General features: G+C 58.3%; 1 protein-coding gene across 3 annotated transcripts in view; it reads left to right on the top strand.

Moving 5' to 3' along the window:
- SEMA6B (semaphorin 6B) overlaps nucleotides 1–21,452 on the top strand; it is a 27,415-nt gene extending 5,963 nt beyond the window's left edge. The window contains exons 1-17 of one of the 3 annotated variants that reach the window (XM_063109602.1): nucleotides 8,308–8,485; nucleotides 9,213–9,356; nucleotides 9,543–9,666; nucleotides 11,048–11,108; nucleotides 11,259–11,321; nucleotides 11,654–11,755; nucleotides 12,178–12,268; nucleotides 12,732–12,851; nucleotides 13,151–13,239; nucleotides 15,280–15,497; nucleotides 16,352–16,483; nucleotides 16,702–16,851; nucleotides 17,370–17,552; nucleotides 17,639–17,788; nucleotides 18,576–18,653; nucleotides 18,782–18,840; nucleotides 19,530–21,452. In XM_063109602.1, the coding sequence (XP_062965672.1) occupies nucleotides 8,383–8,485; nucleotides 9,213–9,356; nucleotides 9,543–9,666; nucleotides 11,048–11,108; nucleotides 11,259–11,321; nucleotides 11,654–11,755; nucleotides 12,178–12,268; nucleotides 12,732–12,851; nucleotides 13,151–13,239; nucleotides 15,280–15,497; nucleotides 16,352–16,483; nucleotides 16,702–16,851; nucleotides 17,370–17,552; nucleotides 17,639–17,788; nucleotides 18,576–18,653; nucleotides 18,782–18,840; nucleotides 19,530–20,452 (2,790 nt within the window). In that variant the 5' untranslated portion in view covers nucleotides 8,308–8,382 and the 3' untranslated portion in view covers nucleotides 20,453–21,452. Of the gene's footprint in view, nucleotides 1–8,306; nucleotides 8,486–9,212; nucleotides 9,357–9,542; nucleotides 9,667–11,047; nucleotides 11,109–11,258; nucleotides 11,322–11,653; nucleotides 11,756–12,177; nucleotides 12,269–12,731; nucleotides 12,852–13,150; nucleotides 13,240–15,279; nucleotides 15,498–16,351; nucleotides 16,484–16,701; nucleotides 16,852–17,369; nucleotides 17,553–17,638; nucleotides 17,789–18,575; nucleotides 18,654–18,781; nucleotides 18,841–19,529 lie in introns of those variants that run through there. The other 2 variants (XM_063109603.1, XM_063109604.1) reach the window with 2 other exon arrangements.

The raw sequence follows: 21,452 nt of genomic DNA, 5'->3' as shown, positions 1-21,452 counted from the left end.
TCCCATCCCCCAGAGCTGACATCGCTCTGCCAGTGTCTCTGCCATTCCTGACCCCTGACTCACCAGGACTGTGGTCCACTCTGACCCCAAGGTCTCCCCCAGGACCTATTTCCCACCTCTGTCATCTTCAGGTTCATTCACCAGGTCTGCCGTTCCCAGCAGCACTTGGCATGTCCTGCCTGCCTCTGCCCACCATCACTCAGTGATCTTCCCCTCCAGGTCTCTCATTCCGGTCCTGTTCCACCTAGAGATAACCGTGTCCTCCCAGACTGCCTCTCTGAGGCAGTGACTGGAGGAATTCTGGGTAAGGGGCTCAGCAATGGGTGGGAAGGGCTCCGACAATCCCAAGTTGTGGGGGGCCAGGGCTCCCCATCTTCTGCCCCTAGAACAGAGACCTTGAGGGCAGGGACCATTTCTCTTTTGTCCTTCTCAAAGTGGAGCCCCTATAACAGAGCCCTTCTGTCCCCCAAAACTGGGCCCCAAGCACAGGCCCTGTCTGGGAATCTGTGGGTGCCCGATGCCCGAACCCCAGCCTGGCTCCCCTCAGATCTCCCAGCCCCCTCAAGCCGTCCCCTCCTGGGCCCCCTAATTACCCGTTGGGTATAAATGACACTTTAATTTCCTCTGAATGGTCGCCACAACCCCCCCCCATTCCTAATTATAAGTTGTTGCTTCCAATTTGCCTCCTGGTGGCCCAATTTCCAAACAGTGATTAAAATTAATTACCCTGGAGCCCCCCCTCCCCTCCTGGGCCGGGAGCCCCAGGGACCTGTCCATGTCCCTACTTGAGGTCCTGCCTCTGCCACCTGGTCTCCCCCCAGCTCCCTGAGTGTCCTGGGTACAGGGACACCCTCTCTCTGGATCTCTGCTTGGTTATCCATAAAATGTTTATTTAGGCTGTGTCACCATCATGGACAGATGGCACGTGGTGAGCATTCAGCAAATGTCAGCAAGAGGCGGTATAGCTTCAAATCCCAGCTGTACCCTTATGTGCTGTGTGACTTCAGCCAAGTGGCTTAACCTCTCTGAACTTCGGTTCTTCCGTCTCCGCAGTGGGGATGATAGTGCTGGTCTCTGAGGGTTGGAAGAGCTTGGCTAGCGCCTAGTGTGCAGTACATAGGGACTTCCGAAATCTTTTCTTTCCTTTGGTGGCCGGCCAGCATGGAGATCCAAACCCTTGACCACTGTGTTACAACATCACTCTAACCAACTGAGCTAACCGGCCAGTCCCTAAATCTTTTCTTAAATCCCTTCTCTCCTGGGCTGCTGGGCGGTGGATGTGGAAGACGACTCAGGATTCTGAGCTCCAACCTCTTCCAAAGAGATGCTCAGCATTAATTGAGTACTTACTGCATGCTGGGCTCTGTGCCAAGCCCCCGACATGCATGATTTCAGTCACGGCTGAATCCTTGGCTGTACTGGCACACAGTAGGTGTTCAAGAAGTCTGGAATGAACATATCCTTGCAACTATTTTATAAGTGGGGGCTCTTTCTGGGACATTCATTCAGCTGTTATTTGTTGAGCGCCTACTGTGTGCCAGGCTCCATGCTGGGCACTGGGACACAGAGGTGACAGTCCCCCCTCCTCACATGGAGCCAATATTCTCATCCCCGTTTTGCAGAAGAGGAAACAAGCCCAGAGAGGGGAAGGGTCTAACCCGAGGCTGCATAGCAGTCAGTACATTTAATAAAGCACCTACTATGTGTCACTCATTTACCCCTTGTGTTAACCCGATGGGGACTGTGATCATTTCACTGATGGGGAAACTGAAGCTCTGGGATCTGAGGACTCAGGAAGGAGGGTCAAGAATGGAGGGGGACTTACTGGCCGCCTTCCAGGCTGGGAATGGATGAGTTAACTGGCATTGAATAGTCGTTGGGGAGCAAAGAGGCCTCTCCTCAGCCCCCCACGGCCAGGGCCCCAGGGACTTCCTCTGGCTTTCCTGCCAAGTTCCTAGACAGCTCCGGAGCCCGCCTGGGCTGCGATGGGGGCGACCGAGGCAGCTGGAGGAGGCAGCTGTAAGCAGAGCCGGTAACCAGACCTGGACGGCATAGGGGCCCGGCTGCCGGGCAGGGTTACTCGATCCCCCCGGGGACATTGGGCCCCGGAGCCAGAATCCTGGGGCAGCCAGGCCGACAGGGAGCTCCTTCTGTGGAACTGGAGACAGGCATCCGCCCCTGTCCTTGCAGTGGCAGATGGAGAAACAGAGGTTCCAAGCCTGGCTAGGGTCACTGAGTCCCTTATCATGGCCCAGAGAGGCCCAGAGAGGGTGAGCTGCTTGCCTAAGGTCACACAGCAAAGTCACATAACCTAAAGTGAATGGCTATTCTAGTGCTTTATTTTATGGACAAGAAAATTGAGCCTCAGTATTTTCCTGGAATAGGGCAAGCACCCTGGAGGACCTTTCTGTGACATGCCAGCTTCCCACCCGCTGTGACTTTCCTGCTCTTTCTTTAGCTGCTCCAGCCTCCAAGCTCGGCCTTTGAAGTTCCCTCCACATGGAGCGCCCTTCCCCCCACCTTCGCAGTCGCTTCCTTGTCAATCCTCAGTCCTCAGCTCCAACGTCCCCTCCTCCGCGAGGTCCTCCTGTGCCCCACTTTCCCATCTTAGTTGCATTTTCGTCTCATCGTGTTTATCATTGTTGGAAGTTACAGAGTTTTGTTATGTGGTAACATGTGTTACCTCCGTCTGGGATTTGTGACTGTCTTGGTCACTGCTGTGTCTCCATACCTGGAACACCGTCTGGCACACAGCTGGTGCTCAATAATTGCTTGTTGAATGAGTGAATGAATAGCTTCCAATTTGGGGTATGGAGAGCCAGAGCTGGACACAGGTGCTCCCAGGGGGGTGAGGTTGGGTGGAGCTGTGGGAGGGATCGCAGCTGGGGGAGCCCGGGGAAACTGAGGCAGAGCCAGGGCAGTCAGAGAAGGCACATAGGTACATATGTATACAAGAAAACGTAGTATATAGGAGATCGCTAGTCTCCCCAGTTTCAGACATCCATTGGGGGTCTTGGAACGCATCTCCCACAGATAAGGTGGGACTACTGTCTTTCTTTCTTTCTTTTTTTTTTTGGCTCCTGGCTGGTAAGGGGATCCGAGCCCTTGACCTTGGTGTCACGCCACCGCGTTCTAACCAACTGAGCTAACTTGCCGGCCCCTGTATTTCTACTAGACAGCACTGGTCTAGATTATGTCCTTTTTTCCTCACCATTGTGCTTTAGGCTTGGACTTACGATACCCTGTAGTTTACAGATGGGGAAACCAAGACACAGAAAGGGAAAGTGGCCGTCCACGGTCACACAGCTGGTAAGAGGCAGAGCTGGGGTTTGAACCTAGGCCATTCAGTTCTGAAGTCTACGCTCCTAACCTGGGGCTCTTCAGCTGGCATTGTCATCTGTCTATCCTCATTCCCGGCCTCAGTTTCCCCAACTGGCCAGCAATGTTGGGCTGGGCAGGGCAGGGCAGGAAGATGGTAGACACGGCATTGGCCAGCTTGGTGCCCACAGTTAACTGGGATCTTTGGAAACTGTTTGGGGGTCAAAAACCATTGGGGGGTGTGGGGTCCAGGCAGCCACTTCCTGGGGGTGTTGTGCACACGCTCAGACACACGGTTGTATCACACACATGGGGACTGCCTGCCCACTGCTGGGGCACATTTGCGTGCTATGGTTGTGTCTGTGACTACATGTGAACACACAGACACTGTTATAGACCATGGACACGAAGGCTGATGCTTAGTTCATTCACCTACAGCAAGCAATTATTGAGCACTGACTGTGCCAGACCCTGCGGGGATGCGTTGTTGGTCAAGACACACTGAGTCCTGCCCTTATGAGGTTCTCAGTCCGGCTCCGAACAGGCCCTTGCACGGGTGATTATTTTATGTTGGGGGGATCCGTGCATGAAGCTGAGCTCCTCAGACTTTTCATGCACACACTTTCCTGTGAAATCTTGCTGAGAATGCAGGCTCTGGGGGTGCAGGGTGGGGCACGGGATTCTGCGTTTCTAACTACTCCCGAGCAGTGCTGATGCTGCTGGTCTGAGGCCCACACTCTGAGGAGGTGGCATTTCAGAAGAGACCTGAAGCGAGGAAGTGAGGTATCTGGGTAAAGACCATTCCAGGCAGAGGCACAACCTGTGCAAAGGTCCTGAGGCAGGATCGAGCCTGGTGTGTTGGAGGAACAGCGAAGAGGCCCGTGTGGCTGGAGCAGAGTGAGTGAGGGGGAGAGATGGAGGGGGAGGGCAGGTCGTGCAGGGCCTTTAGGGCTGTGGGGACGACTTGGGCTTTCCCCTCCCTAGGAAGGTGGGAGCCATGGAGGGCTGTGGGCAGAGGAGGGGCAGGAGCTGGTTCAGGTGCTCACAGGCGCCCTCTGGTGGCTGCTGAGGGGAGGACAGACTGTGGGGTGCGAGGGTGGGAGGTGGGTGACCAGGGTGAGGGGACTGAGCTGGTCCAGGCGGGAGATGATGAGGGCCACCAGGGGTGGACCGGGAAGCGTGAGAATTCCGGGTAACCTAGCAGGCAGGGCCACAGGACTTGCCAGTGTTGGATGCGAGGATGAAAGAAAACGGGGTGGCGGGAAGAGTTGTGGGTTGATTCTCCGGTGTGGCCCGAGCCGTCAGGGAGACAGGAAGGACCAGGGAGGAGCGGCTGGGCTGGCAGCGCGCCAGCTGTCAGGTGTCCCCGATTTGATCTACAGATTCAGCATCATCCAGTGAAAGTCCCAACAGGTTTTTGTTTTATTTGTTGTTTGTTTTGGAACTTCCAAGCTGATCCTAAATTTTATACTGAAGGTCTGGGGGCCAAGAAATAGTCTGAAGAACGAGGTGGGAGGACTGGACTGTTCCAGTAGGAAATTCGAACCGAGGATGGGGTTAGGGTCACAAGGCAGTATGGGACTGGGGGAGACGGCCGGGCCCAGCGTGGCTGTGTTGAGGGTGAGACCCCCTGAGGCCCCCGGCGTGGAGACGTCGAGGGGCAGCTGGACCTCGTGTCTGGAGCTCAGGGGAGACCCGGGGTGGAGACAGGACTGTGGTCGTCGTCGGGTGTAGACGGTGTTAGAATCCCGAGAATGGAGAGGCTCTGGGTGGAGGAGGGAAGAGGCCTGAGGGCCCAGCCCTGGGCCAGAGACGGAGAGAGGCAGAGCTGGGGGGTCTCAGAGAGGCTGCAGCACTTGCCAGAGGTCATGCAGCTTGTGAGAGGCAGAGGCGGGATTCGAACCTGGGCAACAGTCCCAGGACCGCCTCTGCTCACTCGCGCCCACTAGTGGTCACCCCGGGCAATGGCCCCTGAGGATGGAGTGGGGCCGGGAGAGTGAGGGGTCTGGGCTCTCCTGAGAACGCAGCTCCCAGGGAGAGAAGGTGAAGTACGGCAGAATTTCCATCCCCAAGCCTCAGTTTCCACATCTGCACAGTGGGATTGTGTGAAGAGCTGGAGTGGCAGTCGGGGGGGTCAGGCAAAGAGACCCTGCCACAGCGTGAGGCCCCCTGGGTGGAGGCTGTGTAGCTTTCTGACTCTCTCCCACCCCTCCTGACCCCAGTCGCAGGAATGCATGTCCCTAGGGCTGCAGGCCCCCATGGGCACGCGCATATGTGGCTGCCCAGCGCCCGCCGGCCACGCGGCTCCCTGTGGCCAGGTGCTGGGCAGCCCCAGCCTGGCAGGTGGTGGGGCCCCTTCCGGGCAGGCGGGCGCCGCGTGGCTGCTGGCAGAGGTACCTCGAGTTTCATGGAGAGAAGCAGATGGTCTTGGGGGATGGGAGAGGCGCTGAGGTCTCTGGTAACCCCAGGTCTGGGGATAAACTGGGGCCAGGTGCAGTGGGTTGGTCCTGAAGTGGTCCATACCCCCCCCAAAAAAAGAGCGTTTGGGGTTCAGTTCTGCATTAGAGTCAAAATAAGTAAAGTGGACTGAGCAGGTTCCAATCTCGGCTCTGCAGTTCCCTGGCTTTGGGCAAGTGACTTGGTTTCTCTGTGCCTCGGTTTCCCCTATGTAAAAGACCTATTCACAGCACCCACCACTTGGGTGTGATGTACAGAATAAATGAGTTAAAGTATTTATGACAATGCCTGGCACATAGCAAGTGCTTTGTAAGTGTTTGCTGTTTTTATATTTATTGAGCTCCTCCTCTATGCCAGGTCCTGTGCTGAGTGCTGGGGACACAGTGGTGGCCAAGACACTCAGCCTTGCCTTCTCAGGCCTCATGGTCCTGTGGGAGAGACTGACAGTTAACCAGGCAGTTACAAGACAGAGTGATCGTGGCAGTAAGAGGGGTGCACAGGCACTGTGGGAGGAGACCCCTGCCCAGCCTGGGGGCTGAATCTGGGAAGGCTTCCTGAAGGTGGTGTCTGAGACTTGAAGGATGTGTTCACCAGGTTACTTGGAGGAAAGGAGGTGTTCCAGGCAGAGGGAACAGCATGTATGTGCAGCTGTCCAGAGTTAGGGACAGAAGGGAGGGGATGAGCTGGGACTTCATTTCAAGGGCACTGGGGAACCATAAAAGAGTTTAGAGCAGTGACTGTCAACCAGAGGTGATTTTGCCCTCTGCCCCCCAGGGCACACTCGGCCATGTCTGGAAACGTCTGTGCTTGTCACGACTGGAGGGTGCTCCTGGCATGGAGTGGGTGGAGGCCAGGGACGCTGCTCAGCACCTGCAGTGCCCAGGACGGCCTCACTGCAGAGAGTGATCTAGTCCCAGATGTTGACAGTTCTGTTGATGGCGCAGAGGGTGAGAAACCACAGTTTAGAGCAGGGAGGACCATGTGAGATTTGAATTCTGGAAAGATCCTTCACTACCAAGTGGAAGATGCGCTGGAAGAGCAGGACTGGAGGTTGGGAGACCCGGTAGGAGGCGGGAACCAGGCCATGGCCGCTCAGAGAGGACTGGACAGCAGGGAGAGGGACCTGGAGGGAGTGCAGGAGCGATGGGCCTTGGAAGAGAAGGGGGCAGGAGGCAAGACCGGCACGTGGGTCTTGGACTCAGGGACGATGGGGCCGTCCGTAAGTCGAGGATCTGGTAGGAAAAGCAGATTCGAGGCAAGAGCCCAGGTGGGGTCTCGGGGGTCCTGGGGTGGGCTTGCTGGGCTGAGAGCCAGCTGTGGACGGAGGGAGGAAATGCACGCTCTGTTCACCTGCGGTTACCGCTGCACAAAGTTAAGAAAACCAGGAGGCAGGTGGTTATGACACCAAGGTAAGGGTTCAGATCCCCGTACCAGCCAGCCACCAAAAGGAAAAAGAAAAAACTTTAAAACAGCTTCCATTCAGTGGCCTTGAGTCTGTGCTGTTACCCGCCACAGGCCTGTGAGGTTGGTACCATTACCAGACCCATTTTACAGATGAGGAAACAGGCCCAGAGAGAGAGAGTGACCTGTCCGAGGGGATCCAAACCAGCAATTGCACTTTTGGGTATATATACAAGGGAATCGAAAGCAGAGACTCGCAGAGATACCTGCTCACCCATGTTCACAGCAGTGTTATCCAAAGCAGCCAAAAAGTGGAAACAACCCAAGTGTCATCAACGGATGGACGGATAAACACACGTGGTCCATCCATACAATGGAATATTAGTCAGCCTTAAAGAAGAAGGAAATTCTGACACGTGCTACAACATGGATGGACCTTGAGGACATTGTGCCCAGTGACATAAGCCAGTCACACAAGGACAAATACTGTGTGATTCCACTCATAGGAGGTCCCTAGAGTCGACAGATCCACAGAGACAGAAAGTAGAATGGGGGGTGCCAGGGGCTGGGGAGGGGGCTGGGGAGTGAGTGTTTCATGGGGACAGAGTTTCAGTTTGGGAAGATGAGAAAGTTCTGGAGATGGATGGTAGTGATGGCTGCACAGCCACGTGAATGTGCTTAATGCCACTGAGCTGTGCACTTAAAAAATGGTTAGAATGTTTTATGATGTGTGTATTTTACTGCAATGTAAAAAAAAAAAAAAGGCACATGGCAGCCAGAGCCTCAGGCAGGTGTTCTGGGGAAGGGTCAGGAGGGCCAGTAGCACGAGGGTGGGGCAGCCAGCAGTGGGGTGGGTGGTCAGGGACCTTGAGTGCCAGGCAGAGGCTGGGGCTTAGACTCAGGGGTGTCACTGGGAACCATGGCTGCAGAGCAGGGGTGGAGCCTGGGAAGGAAACTCTTAAGGAAGCAGGGCCATGTCCCAAGCACACGTGGGATCCGAGCGTCCGCTGACTCACAAATCCTGGAAGCGCGGGGTCATGGGAGGAAACCCTTCTGGTCCACGCAAGGCCTTCCTGTTTTTTGGCCCTGAATGTTCAGAGGCAGGCACTCCCGGGTCGATGTTCCCAAATCACCTTCACCTCCAGGGGCTTGGAATCCCCAAGCCACAAGGCCAGGGAAGGGCTGGGAGATGCCACTGCTGCTCAGATGGGGAAACTGAGGCACGGGGCCTGCCGGAGACTTCCCAGAAGGACGAGGCTGCTGGGATTCTCATTTGGGGACTCCAGGACCTGGACTACACCCCTTTCTGGTAGGGGGTGCCCTGAACTGTGGCCTTTAGGCATAGTTCCAGAGGGTGAATTCCGCTAACATTTCATGGCTGAGGGGGCTGGGGGGCGAGTCTCCACTCCACACACCTGGAAGGTTCTACAAAGTTACCTGGAGCCGGAACAGAAAGCAGGCTCCCTCGAGAGGTAGTGAGGCACCTGTCACAGAGGTATTCAAGCAGAGGACAGAAAGGCTGGACTTGGGGAGGGAGTCAGATGTACTAAGGCCACCGAGGCCTCTGGCCTGCTGGAGTATTCTGTAATTCTAAATCACCGCGGTTCCCAGGTTGTGGTTTATAAAATTCCAAGAGCCCTTGGTTTTTATTTTTGAGCCTTTGAGTTTAAGATTTTGTGTTTTCGTTCTAAGAATTCTTAAATATGTGTTTTGAGGTTGAATTTTTAGCAATAAACTTTAAGATGTATCTATTATCATAATGATCATTATTGTTAGTTTTTAATCACGAATGCATTTTTGTTGGAAGTCGTTTCCTGGGTTTTCAGTTACATGTGGTCATAAAGTTGTTCTGATAATTAAATAAGTGCTAGGTATTATTATTATTATTGCCATTATTGTCATTATTTTTTTATTATTATCCCCAGTGGGGAACTTTTCTGGGAATTGACGAGCCAGGTGGAAGCTCGCGCGCGCCACCTGCCAGCTGTTTTCGGGACTGCAAGCCCCATGCTCACCTCCCCGCCCCTCGCCTGCAGGTGTCACCTGCCCGACCCTCGCCATGTGGACCTGGAGAGCGTCCCCTCCCCGCCTGGCCCTGCTGCTCTTGCTGCTGCTGCTGGGGGGCGCCCACGGCCTCTTCCCCGAAGAGCCGCCACCGCTCAGCGTGGCTCCCAGGGACTGTGAGTGGGGATGGGGTGGTGGGGGGAGGTAAAGTCCCTAGGGAGGGTCTTGTTCCCCCAGCTGCATCGGCTGCCCCACCCGGGGGGCTCACCGGGCCAGGAGCCACCACTAGAAGGGGCATGACCTCGGGCCACCCCCTCCTCACCTCCGGCCCTGACTCATACCCTTCCTCACTGCTCCCCCAGATCTGAACCACTATCCTGTGTTCGTGGGCAGCGGACCTGGACGCCTGGCCCCCGTAGAGGGCGCTGACGACCTCAACATCCAGCGGGTCCTGCGGGTCAACAGGACGTTGTTCATTGGGGACAGGTATGGGGGACTGTTTGGTGGAGGGGGGGTGTGGGGAGCAGGTGATGACATGTTTGAGGGGTTGCATGATGACCTGTTGCTTGGCTGGGGTGTAAATGTGTGTCTCTGGGTGCCGAAGGCTGTATGGTTAGAGCCTGGAGCCGGCTGTTACTAGGTGGGGATTGCTGTTGGGTCAAAATTCACTGGGTGCCTATAAGGAGTGTTGAAGGGGCACCCTATGGGAGCAGGGGTCCAGTCAGGGATGAAATAACTACACATATGAATGTGTAATTACAAAGTGTGAAAGATGTCATGGGGTGGTCTGGAGGGTTTCTCTGAGGAGGTGACATTTGAGTGGAGACCTGAATGATGAGCCAGTTGTGGGGAAATCTGCTAAAGGATATTCCAGGCAGAGGGAACAGCCTGTGCAAAGGCCCTGAGGCAGGACCATGCCTGGTGTGTGGGAGGAACAGCGAGGAGGCCCGTGTGGCTGGAGCAGAGAGAGGAGGAGGAGAGTGGGAGGGGGCGAGGCGGGGAGGTGCTGGGGTCAGGTCGTGCAGGGCCTCGTGGGCCACAGAGAACACTTGGGCTAACCTGGAGGAAGGTGGGAGCCATGGAGGGCTATAGGCAGAGGAGGGATGGGACCTGACTCAGGTGCTCACGGGCGCCCTCTGGTGGCTGCTGTGAGGACAGACTTTGGGGAGCAAGGGCCAGCGCAGGGATCAGGATCGAGGCGACAGGCCTGGTCCAGGTGGAATCCATGGAGGGGAGACGTGGGCACATTCGGGATGGAGTCTGCAGGCAGAGCCGACAGTACTGGCTTCTGGTTGGATGGAGGATGGGAGGGGAAGAGGAGCTGAGGGTCCCTCCCAAGGTGTGGTCTGAGCGCTTGGAGGGATGGAGCTACCCTCAGCTGAGGTGGTGGACTTGGAGGAGCAGGTTTGGGGGGCCGGTTAGGCCCAGTGTGGCCGTGTTGAGTGTGAGAGCTCGTCAGCCCCCCACCTGGAGACGTCGAGGGCCCCCGAGTCTGGAGCTCAGGCTGGAGACAGGATGGTGGCATCGTCGGGAGGGTAGACGGGGTTTAGAGCCCCGAGAGTGGACGAGGCTGCCCAGGAGGGCTGTGGGTGGAGAAGGGAAGAGGACCCAGCCCCGGGCCGGCGACCCCAGCAGGGCCATGGAGAGACGGGAGGGAAGCCAGGCGAGCGTGGCGTCCGGGGATCCCAGTGAGGATGGTGGGAGGGAGGGAACCAGCCGAGGCGGATGCTTTGGAGAGGACAGGAGGGTGGAGTGGCCGCTGGACCTAACACGAGATCACCAGTGACCTTGAGCAGGGCCGTTTCCTTGGTATTAGCGGGCAGGATTGGTGGAGGCCCCCAATTCCCTAACTCTGCCCTTCCCCCAGGGACAACCTGTACCGCGTGGAGCTGGAGCCCCCCACGTCCTCGGACCTGCGGTACCAGCGGGTGAGGGAAGGGCACAGGCCGGAGAGGGGGGACAGGACCTGGGGGGACCTGATGCTGCGCTGGGGAGCCAGGTGGATTCGGCCCTGCCCGGCGGGCATTTTTAGGGCTGTTGGGGACCCCACTCCCCTCACCAGCTGTCTCCGCCCACAGAAGCTGACTTGGCGCTCCAACCCCAGTGACATAGACGTGTGTCGCATGAAAGGCAAGCAGGAGGTGAGTGAGCCCTGGCCACGCCCCCGCCACGCCCCAATCAGCCCTGGCCACACCCAGAGCGAATCCTCCTCCCGCCTTCCCAGTTAGGACCCTGGTGTTGCCATGGTTATGCCTAGAGCCTGGCCACGCCCCCAAAGTGGTCCTCGGTCACGGCCACGCCCCCAGTCCTGGCTTTGCCTACACAGCTGATGCAAAGTATTTCCTTGTCTTGGTCCCTCCTTTGGTCCCCAGCCAGTCCTACGTAGTGGCCACGCCCCCAAAGCGCCTCCCAGCCCCGGCCACGCCCACGCCCGAGCCACGCCCACACTGACTCCCCCCCCCCCACCCCCCAGGGCGAGTGTCGAAACTTCGTAAAGGTGCTGCTGCTTCGGGACGAGTCCACGCTCTTCGTGTGCGGCTCCAACGCCTTCAACCCGGTGTGCGCCAACTACAGCGTGAGTCCGCACCGTTCAGATGCCCTGCCCACCCCAGGTCCGCGCTCCAGCCTCTGCTCACCTGCCCTCCCCTGGCCATGGCCTTTCTCCAGGCCAGGTCACCTCCTACAGGAAGCCTTACTGAATATGCCCTCCCTGCCTCCTCCCCGCAGGCTCAAGAGGGGTCAGTAGTTTCCAAAGGAGGCCTGTATAGGGGTCAGGGAAGCCGTAGCTACTGAAGCTGTGAGAGCCAGTTACAGGACTAATGAGGTTCAACTCTTAGACCCATTAACAGATCAGTTAAGTGAGGTCCAGAGAGGTTAAGTAACTGGCCATGGTCATACAGCGATTCATGGTGGAGCCAGGATCCCCCCTGGAGTGGGGGGCTGGAGGAGCTAGGGGCTACCAGGGTATCGGTCACTCAGGCCCTGTCCCTCCTGCAGATGGACACACTGCAGCCTCTTGGGGACAACATCAGTGGCATGGCCCGCTGTCCATATGACCCCAAACATGCCAATGTCGCCCTCTTCTCTGGTGAGTATCCCCCACCCTCTGGGCAAGGTCTGGCATTTTCCACTCTTGGAGTCCAGATCATATAGAAGGCAATGGGGTGACCATTTGTCCAGCTGTGAAATGGGTGGAATCTCAGCCCAGGTTTGGGGCTCAGCTCAGGTCAGTGCTTGCCTGGAGTTGGTGATCAGCTGGGGTCAGGGGCTCAGTTAGGGTCAGGGCTTGGATGGAGTTGGGGTTTGGATGGGGTTGGAGCTCAGCCTGGAGATGGGGGCTCCTTAGGCTCAGTTCTGGAAGATTGAGTTGTTTTTTTCACGGCTGGCTATACGAGGATCTGAATCCTCGCCCTTGGTGTGTTATAACACTGCACTCTAACCAACTGAGCTAGCCGGCCAGCTGGAGATCAAGTTTTGACCCACCGAGCCCCCTGGCCTCTCCGATCTCATCTCTCACCTGCCTTCCTCCCCCCACCCCATCCCCAATCCAGACGGAATGCTCTTCACAGCCACAGTTACTGACTTCCTAGCCATCGACGCCGTCATCTACCGCAGTCTGGGGGACCGGCCCACCCTGCGCACCGTGAAACACGACTCCAAGTGGTTCAAAGGTGAGGCCAGAAGGGCAGTGAGCCCAGATCTGGCAGGGCTGATTGTTATCAAATCCCCTCACCAGAATAAGAGTCCCAGAGGAGCCAGGGAGGGAACTCTCACCCTATTTGGGGAATCTATTGGCCTCTTTGAAGATAAAACTAGAGGAAAGATTTCAGTTGGATCGCAAGTAGATGCTGCTGGAACCAGCCTAGGTCTCCCCTTCATCACAAAAGGGGCCACCCAGGCTGATGTGTTTCTAGTCCCAGAAACCCCTTGTCACGTCAGGGGCTGGGACCTGACCCCTCCTCTCCTACAGAGCCCTACTTCGTCCACGCGGTGGAGTGGGGCAGCCATGTCTACTTCTTCTTCCGGGAGATTGCGATGGAGTTTAACTACCTGGAGAAGGTGAAGCCCTGCCCTGCCCTGGTCCCCACCCCCCACCCCCATTGCCACTGAGTCCCAGGCTGTGGGACATGGAGCTGAGAGGTTCTGGTCGTGGGAAGTGGGGGGCACAGATGAATCCATGAATCCACCAGGGGCAAGAGGGTCTGGCCCTCCACCTCTGCTCCTCAGGGTCCCCCCAAGCCAGACTCAGGCCCCTGAGACTGAAGGTACTTATGAAGCAGCCTTGGCGCACCCAGCCCTGGTGAGGGACATGGGTTTGAAGTCAGATACCCCTGGTGCTGTTGCTATTCACCTGTCCGCCCACCCACCTACCAGGCATTTATCCATCTTTCATCCACTGTCTACCCACCTACCGTCCCACTCAGCCACCCTCCCACTTACCTTCTATCTGCTCTTCAGCCCACCCACAGGTCCATCCACCATTCTTCTGCCTGTCCATCCACCCATCTGTCCATCCCCCACTCATGCACCTGTTCACCCATTTCTCCATCTACCTGTCTGTTCGCTCGTTATCACCAGCCATCCATCGATCTATCCTACTTTAACAGCTCATCCTTCCACCATCCATCTCTCCATCTACCTGCCCAGCTTTCTATGTATCCAGTTATCTAGCCCCCCCATCTCTGCCTCATAACCTGCTCACCCATGTCACTCAACTTGCTGTCCACCCACCCGTCCATCCACCTACTCATCCACTGATTTGTCATTATCTCCTTCATTTGCCCATCCATCCACTCTTCCTCCATGCAGCCATTCATTCAGGTATTTACCCATCCATCCCCCTACTCATCCAACCCCCATCCGCCCATCCACCCATTTATCTGACCACCCAAGATGGTTGACCATCCCTACATTCCTATATCCACCCACCCATCCACCCATCTACCCACCCGCCCACCCATCCATCCATCCACCCGTCTTTAAATCCACCCACCCATCCCCCCATCTACCCACCTACCCACCCATCCACCCGTCCACCCATCTACCCACCCACCCACCCACCCACCCATCCACCCACCCATCCACCCGTCTTTAAATCCATCCACCCACCCATTCATCCGCCCATCCCCCAGCCTCCCATTCATCCACCGACCCAGCCATCTACTGACCCACCCATCCACCAACCTACCCACTCATTCATCCACTTATCCATTCATTCATTTATTCATTCACTAAGCCATCCATCCATCCATCCATCCACCATCTATCCAGAAGCTAAGACATATGATTCTGATTGTCATGGTTACTATTCTCACCCACCCGCACATCCATCCACCCACCCGTTCATTCGTTCACTTATCCAACCATTTATTTATTTATTTATTCATTCATTCATTCATTCATTCATTCATTTATTGGCGGCTGGCTGGTATAGGGATCTGAACCCATGGCCTTCGGGTTATAAGACTGCTCTGTAACTAATTGAGCTAACCAGCCAGCCCAGCCATTCATTTATTCACCTACTAAGCCATCCACCCACCCGCCCATCCACCTATCTGCCAATCCTTTGTCTCCTTCTTCATTATCTCCTTCCTTAGCTGTCACTCTTCTGCAGATTCATTCATTTATCCATCCATCCATCTATCCACTCATACCTTCATTCACGTATATCCACCTGTCCATCCATCCATCCCATCCATCTGTCCAACCCCTCAGTCTATTCAGGCAGCCAGGCCGCAGTGAAGCGCACAGACCACCATTGCTACTACTACGGTGACCCTGGGCCAGTCACATCTCTTTCTTGTGCCTCAGTTTCCCCGTATGTGCAATGGGGATATCAGTGGGCCCTCCTTTGTTGAGCTTTGGGAAGAAGGTAAGATGTGAGAATAAAGCGCGACCCATGGGTAGAAGCGATTATGATTCTGATTGTCATGGCTGCTATTCTCAACCCTCCCCCCACTTCCTCTGGGGAAGCTGGTGCCCAGAGAGGGACAGTGACTGGCTCAGGTCCCACAGCCTGGGTGACGGGCAGCACAGCCTGAGGGTAAGCCTACCCAGAATGCAGAGCTCAGGCCACCGTCTGTCCGCTGTCACCGTCAGGTGGTGGTGTCGCGCGTGGCCCGCGTGTGCAAGAACGATGTGGGTGGCTCCCCACGCGTGCTGGAGAAGCAGTGGACGTCCTTCCTGAAGGCGCGGCTCAACTGCTCTGTGCCCGGGGACTCCCACTTCTATTTTAACGTGCTGCAGGCTGTCACCAGTGTGGTCAGCCTGGGGGGCCGGCCTGTGATCCTTGCCGTCTTCTCCACCCCCAGCAACAGGTCAGTGGACACCAACGGGAGCAAACGGGGGGCTTTGAGGGGCATGGGCAGAGAGGTTCCGTGTTCACCCATAGGATATTCCCCAGGCAAGACTGGACCCACGAGAGGCTTCGGCCCCAGGCTGGGGTGAGACCAAACAGACACTGGCCCTCCAAAGCCCTTTGGTCAGAACTGGGCAGGTGGGGGGACATCCTCATCCTCTGCCTTTGGGAGAAGGGGGCAAGGAGGGCTTCCTGGAGGAAGGGACATTGGAGCTAGGCTCTGAGTATGAGATGGAGGAGGAGGGAAGAGCATTCGAAGTTGGAGGAACAGCATATGCAAAGGTCCTGAGGCTGCAACAAGCTTGGTGCATTTTAAGTAATAGTGAGGACGCTCATGGGACTGGAGTGGAGGGGGCGGGGAGAGTGACGGATGCGAGGGCAGCGAGGAGATGGGACAGATCAGGCAAGGCTTTGTGGGCTGCGGACAGGAGCTGGACTTCTTAACCTGAGAGCACTAGGGAGCCATGAGAGAGTGAGGGGAGGAGAGGAACAAGGTCCGAGTTGCATTTTTAGAAAGTCCCCTGGGAAATGGGTTGGGATGGGGTAAAAGTGGCAGCTTGGAGACTGGACATCCAGACAAGGAACGAGGGGGACCTGGACATGCGGGTGGCCTTGGAGGAGCTGAACTATGATCCAGGTGGAGAACTATTCAGGACGTGGTGCGACTGGATTTGGCAGTCAGGAGAGGGAGGCATCTCTGGCCCCGGGGACTGAGTGTCCAATAGCTCCCAAGGACAAGGACTCCTCCACACGCTTGCCTGAGGTGGCGCCCACCATCAGGCTCACCAGACTCTTTCATCTAAACACCCCCAGCATCCCTGGCTCGGCCGTCTGTGCCTTCGACATGACACAAGTGGCTGCCGTGTTTGAAGGCCGCTTCCGTGAGCAGAAGTCCTCTGATTCCATCTGGACACCGGTGCCAGAGGATCAGGTGCCGCGGCCCCGGTGAGAGCCCCCTGCACCCTGGAACAGGTGCCCACATAGAGTCCTGGGGGCTGGGACTTCCAGGTGGTTATTTAGCTGTTGCTGAGTTTAGCTGTACCCATTACTCAGATGGGAGAAACTGAGGCTTTGGGGGTACAGGAGCAGGTTCCCTGCCTGGTGATTGGGGCCTCTTTGTGGGGACCCCCAAGTCCTCTCTGACCTCTACTCATCCCCTGCAGGCCCGGATGCTGTGCGTCTCCCGGCATGCAGTATAACGCCTCCAGCGCCTTGCCCGATGAGATCCTCAGCTTCATTAAGACTCACCCCCTGATGGACGAGGCGGTGCCCTCGCTGGGCCACGTGCCCTGGATCGTGCGGACCCTGATGCGGTCAGTCATGGGGGCCAGGGGGTGGGGATGAGAGCCCAGGCAGGGTGGCAGGGAGGGACGACTGGGCAGATTGGGAATGGGAGGGGAGGTGAGGCACAGTCCTGGCTGGAGGCACACACTCATTACGGGGGGGCCCGTGGCTTCTGGAGCTGCTCCGAGTGCTGGAGATCAAGAGAGAGACAGGTAGGGGGGAAGAGTCCGAGAGACAGACAGATGCACACACATCAAGAGAGAGGGAGAGAGAGACACATACAAAGTGTCAGAAGGACACCAAGACCAAGAGACACCCAAAGAGATGAAGAAAGACAGGCATAGGCCCCAGGGAGGGTTTGGTTTGGGGGCCAGGTCTTCTCCTGTGTTTCTGGTGTGTGCCCACGTGTTTTGCATGTTTGATGGCATGTCAGTGTCCGTGTGTACCCAGGTAGCCACACCCATGCCCATGTTGGTGGTGCACTGTGGCCAGGGGATCCCTAAGGACCTAGGGGCCTGCCTGACCCCCACCTCACCCTGGCCTCTAGGTATCAGTTGACCCGAGTGGCCGTGGATGTGGGCGCTGGCCCCTGGGGCAACCAGACCGTCGTCTTCCTGGGTTCCGAGGCGGGCACCGTGCTCAAGTTCCTCGTCCAGCCCAATGCCAGTATCTCGGGGACTGCCGGTCCCAGTGTCTTCCTGGAGGAGTTTGAGACCTACCGCCCAGACAGGTGAGTTTGGGCAAAGGTGGGGAGGTGGGACCAGCAGCCTAAGAGGTGGGAGGGTGCCCTGAGCCCCACCACCTGCTAACCTCCAGGTGTGGACGCCCCGGTGGAGGTGGTGAGACGGGGCAGCGGCTGCTGAGCCTGGAGCTGGATGTGGCCTCGGGTGGCCTGCTGGCGGCCTTCCCCCGCTGCGTGGTCCGTGTGCCCGTGGCCCGCTGCCAGCAGTACTCGGGGTGTATGAAGTAAGTGGGTGCCCCCTGGCTGGGAAGAAAAGGAGATGAGCACAGGGAGGAGGGGAGAGCTGAGTTCAAGTCAGAGGCCCTGAGGGAACAGCACATGCAAAGGCCCTGGGGCAGGACCGAGCCTGGCATGTTGGAGGATCAGCCAGGAGGCCCGTGTGGCTGGAGCAGAGTGAGAAGGGGGATTGAGGGAGGAGGGGATGGCAGGGAGGGAATGGAGCAGGTCGTGCAGGGCCTATGGGCTGCAGGGAGGACTTGGGCTCTTACCCCAAGGAAGGTGGGAGCCATGGAGGACTGTGGGCAGAGGAGAGACAGGACCTGGCTCGGGTGCTCACGGGCGCCCTCTGGTGGCTGCACTAGGAAGGACAGACTGGGAGGGTGAGGGCGGGAGCTGGAGGACTGGGGTGGAGGCATCTCCCTGTCTCTAAAACAAATGGGAGGAAAGGTCAGACGGGTGTGGAGTGCTGGCCCGCCCCGGGGCTCGGTGTGAGCCCTCAATGTGGAGAACGCCCGCACCCCCTTCTTCCACCGTCATTGCAACAATGACCCCAAAGCAAAGAGTCAAGGGCACAGACTCTGCTGCAGGCCTGCCTGGGTTCCAATCCCAGCTCTGCCACTTGGGCAAAGTGAACTTTCCTGAGCCTCAGTGTTCTTATCTGTAAAATGGGGAGTGAACAGTCCCCACCTCGAAGATTTGTCATGAGGACTCTGGCAGTTGCTCTCAGGGGAAGGTACCTGGGACACTGTCAGGGCTGCTGATTGACCCCACGGGGTCCCGTGTCTGCTCTAGGAAGTGTATTGGCAGCCAGGACCCCTACTGCGGGTGGGCCCCGGACGGCTCCTGCATCTTCCTCAGCCCTGGCACCAGGTACCGGGGGAGAGGACGGTGTGGGGAGGGCTTGTGTCTGATCCACCTGGTGACCCAGCTCCTTCTCCCAATCCCTCCTCCATTGGGAAGGGGGGTTTCTGCTGACTGTACCTCCCTCCCCCCATCAGAGTCAGCTTTGAGCAGGACGTGTCCGGGGCCAGCACCTCAGGCCTAGGGGACTGCACAGGTAAGTAGGGGGAGGGGAGGCCAAACCGGGACACTCCGACCCTATCTCCCACCACCAAAGGGCAGAGGGAAGAGGCCTGGGGACCTGAATCCTGGTCCTCAAGGGTCCTCATGCCCTTTGCCACCCGTGCCCAGGTGGGTGGGGGGAGTGGCCTCCATCGGGGCTCTGGGAGGGAATGGGGTCACATTTCTGGGTAAGGAGGTAGATGAAGGACAGGCAGAACCCAGAAGACACATGCAAGAGTCAGACAGACAGATTCTAAAGGGACAGAGAGACACTGTGAGGCAGACAGATGGACAAACTTTGAGAGGACAGACCCCAAAGGAACAGAGAGATGCTGAGACATGGACAGACCAGCTTTGAAAGGGACAGACACATCACAAGGTGGACAGAGAGACAGACAAACGGAGAGAGGACAGGCAGATGCTGGGGACAGATGCCAAGAGACAGACCGGCTTTGAAATGGACAGTGGGGCTGGCTGGTGAGCTCAGTTAGAGTGGGGTGTTGATAACAGCAGGGTCCAGGGTTCACATCCCTGTACCGGCCAGTCACCAAAAAAACAAAACAAAAAGAAATGAACAGAGACACACTACCAGACAGACAGACAAGAGGCCAGACAAGCCCGAGGCGGCAGGAGGGGTGGACTGGGTGCCCCCGCCAGCTCTTCTCACTGGGTCCTCCCGGCCAGGGCTCCTGCGGGCCAGCCTCTCCGAGGAGCGTGCGGGGCTGGTGTCAGTGAACTTGCTGGTGACATCGTCGGTGGCGGCCTTCGTGGTGGGCGCCGTGGTGTCCGGGTTCAGCGTGGGCTGGTTCGTGGGCCTCCGGGAGCGGCGTGAGCTGGCCCGCCGCAAGGACAAGGAGGCCATCCTGGCCCACGGAGGTGGAGAGGCCGTGCTGAGCGTGAGCCGGCTCGGCGAGCGCCGGGGGGGCGGCCCCGGGGGCCGGGGTGGGGGTGGCGGCGGGGCCGGGGGTCCCCCCGAGGCCCTGCTGGCGCCCCTGATGCAGAACGGGTGGGCCAAGGCCACGCTGCTGCAGGGCGCCCCTCACGACCTGGACTCGGGGCTGCTGCCCACGCCGGAGCAGACGCCACTGCCGCAGAAGCGCCTGCCCACCCCGCATCCCCACCCTCACGCCCTCGCCCCCCGCGCCTGGGACCACGGCCACCCCCTGCTGTCCGCCTCCGCCTCGTCGTCTCTCCTGCTGCTGGCCCCCACCCGGGCCCCCGAGCAGCCCCCCGTGCCGGGCGAGCTGGCCCCCGACGCCCACCACTACGCTGCCCGGCCCGGCCGAGCCTCCCACGGCGACTTTCCACTCACCCCCCACCCCAGCCCAGATCGCCGGCGGGTGGTGTCAGCACCCACGGGCCCCTTGGACCCAACGACAGCCGCCGATGGCCTCCCCCGGCCCTGGAGCCCACCCCCGACGGGCAGCCTCCGGAGGCCGGGTCCCCACGCCCCGCCGGCCACCGCCCTGCGCCGCACGCACACGTTCAACAGCGGTGAGGGCAGGCCCGGTGACCGTCACCGCGGCTGCCATGCCCGACCGAGCACGGACTTGGCCCACCTCCTCCCCTATGGGGGGGCGGACAGGACTGCACCCCCGGTACCCTAAGCCGGGGCCCCCCCGACGCCTTGGCAGTGCCAGCCGCGGGAACCAGGAGCGAGAGACGGCGCCAGGACGCCAGGCCCGGGCCAGCTCCGAGTGGGTGCTCAAGACCCCCACCCTGCCCGCGTGGGGGGCCCCCTCCACCACACGGAAGCACAAGGAGCTCACCCTCCCCGCAGCCGGGGCCCGCAGGACACTGAGACAGTTTGGGGGTGGGCGGGCGGGAGGAATTTGCTACGGATTTGCGGTTGACCTTATGCGCGTAGATTTGGGTTTTTTTGCAGTTTTGGGTTTCTTTTGCAGTTTTCTAACCAATTGCACAACTCCGTTCTCGAGCTGGTGGCTGGGGGGCTTTGCAGTGGGGAGAGGAGAGGGGCCTCAGCTGCAGACCCAAGCCCCCAGCCCCGACCCCCCTCGAATGGTTCCCTCCTCAACCCAGGCTCCTGGCGTGTGTGGGTGTGTGTGCGTGTGCATGCCGTGTTCGTGTGCAAGGGGCCCGGGAGGGAGGCGTACGTGTGCATGCCCGTGAGGGCTGCTGGTGGCGTGTGCGGCGGCGTGGGCCACACGTGGGGTGTGTGTGTCTCAGTGACAGCGTGGCGGCCCCAGCAGCCTGGGCGTCGGCTGAGCCAACGCTGGAGCTTCCAGAAGGCCAGGGGCTTCCAAGATGCCGGTTAGGACTCTGAACCCCACCTCTATAGAGGGCAGGGGGACAATGCCGGGGTTTCAGGCAGGGAGACAGATGGGGAGAGCCTGTCCAGAAGTGACATTGGCAGCAGCTGTCTAAAGGGCTCCGGGGTCTGGGGGGCGGTGAAGGCGGGTGGGCCCCCTGTAAATACGGCCCCAGGGTGGTCGGAGATTCCCATGCCACCCGTTCCTTTGTGACCTCCTCCCTTTGACCACCAGCTGATCATGCATGCCACGTGGCCAGCTGAGTCCTGGACCCTCTCTGGAGTTTGCCTTCCCCGGCCCCCTCCCTATCAATAAAACTCTGTTTACAACCACCGGC

Source organism: Cynocephalus volans, chromosome 10 (genome assembly GCF_027409185.1).
Source record: "Cynocephalus volans isolate mCynVol1 chromosome 10, mCynVol1.pri, whole genome shotgun sequence".
NCBI classification, from domain to species: domain Eukaryota; kingdom Metazoa; phylum Chordata; class Mammalia; order Dermoptera; family Cynocephalidae; genus Cynocephalus; species Cynocephalus volans.
The sequence above is the reverse complement of the archived record's forward strand: the minus strand, read 5'-3'. Positions and strand labels throughout refer to the sequence as shown.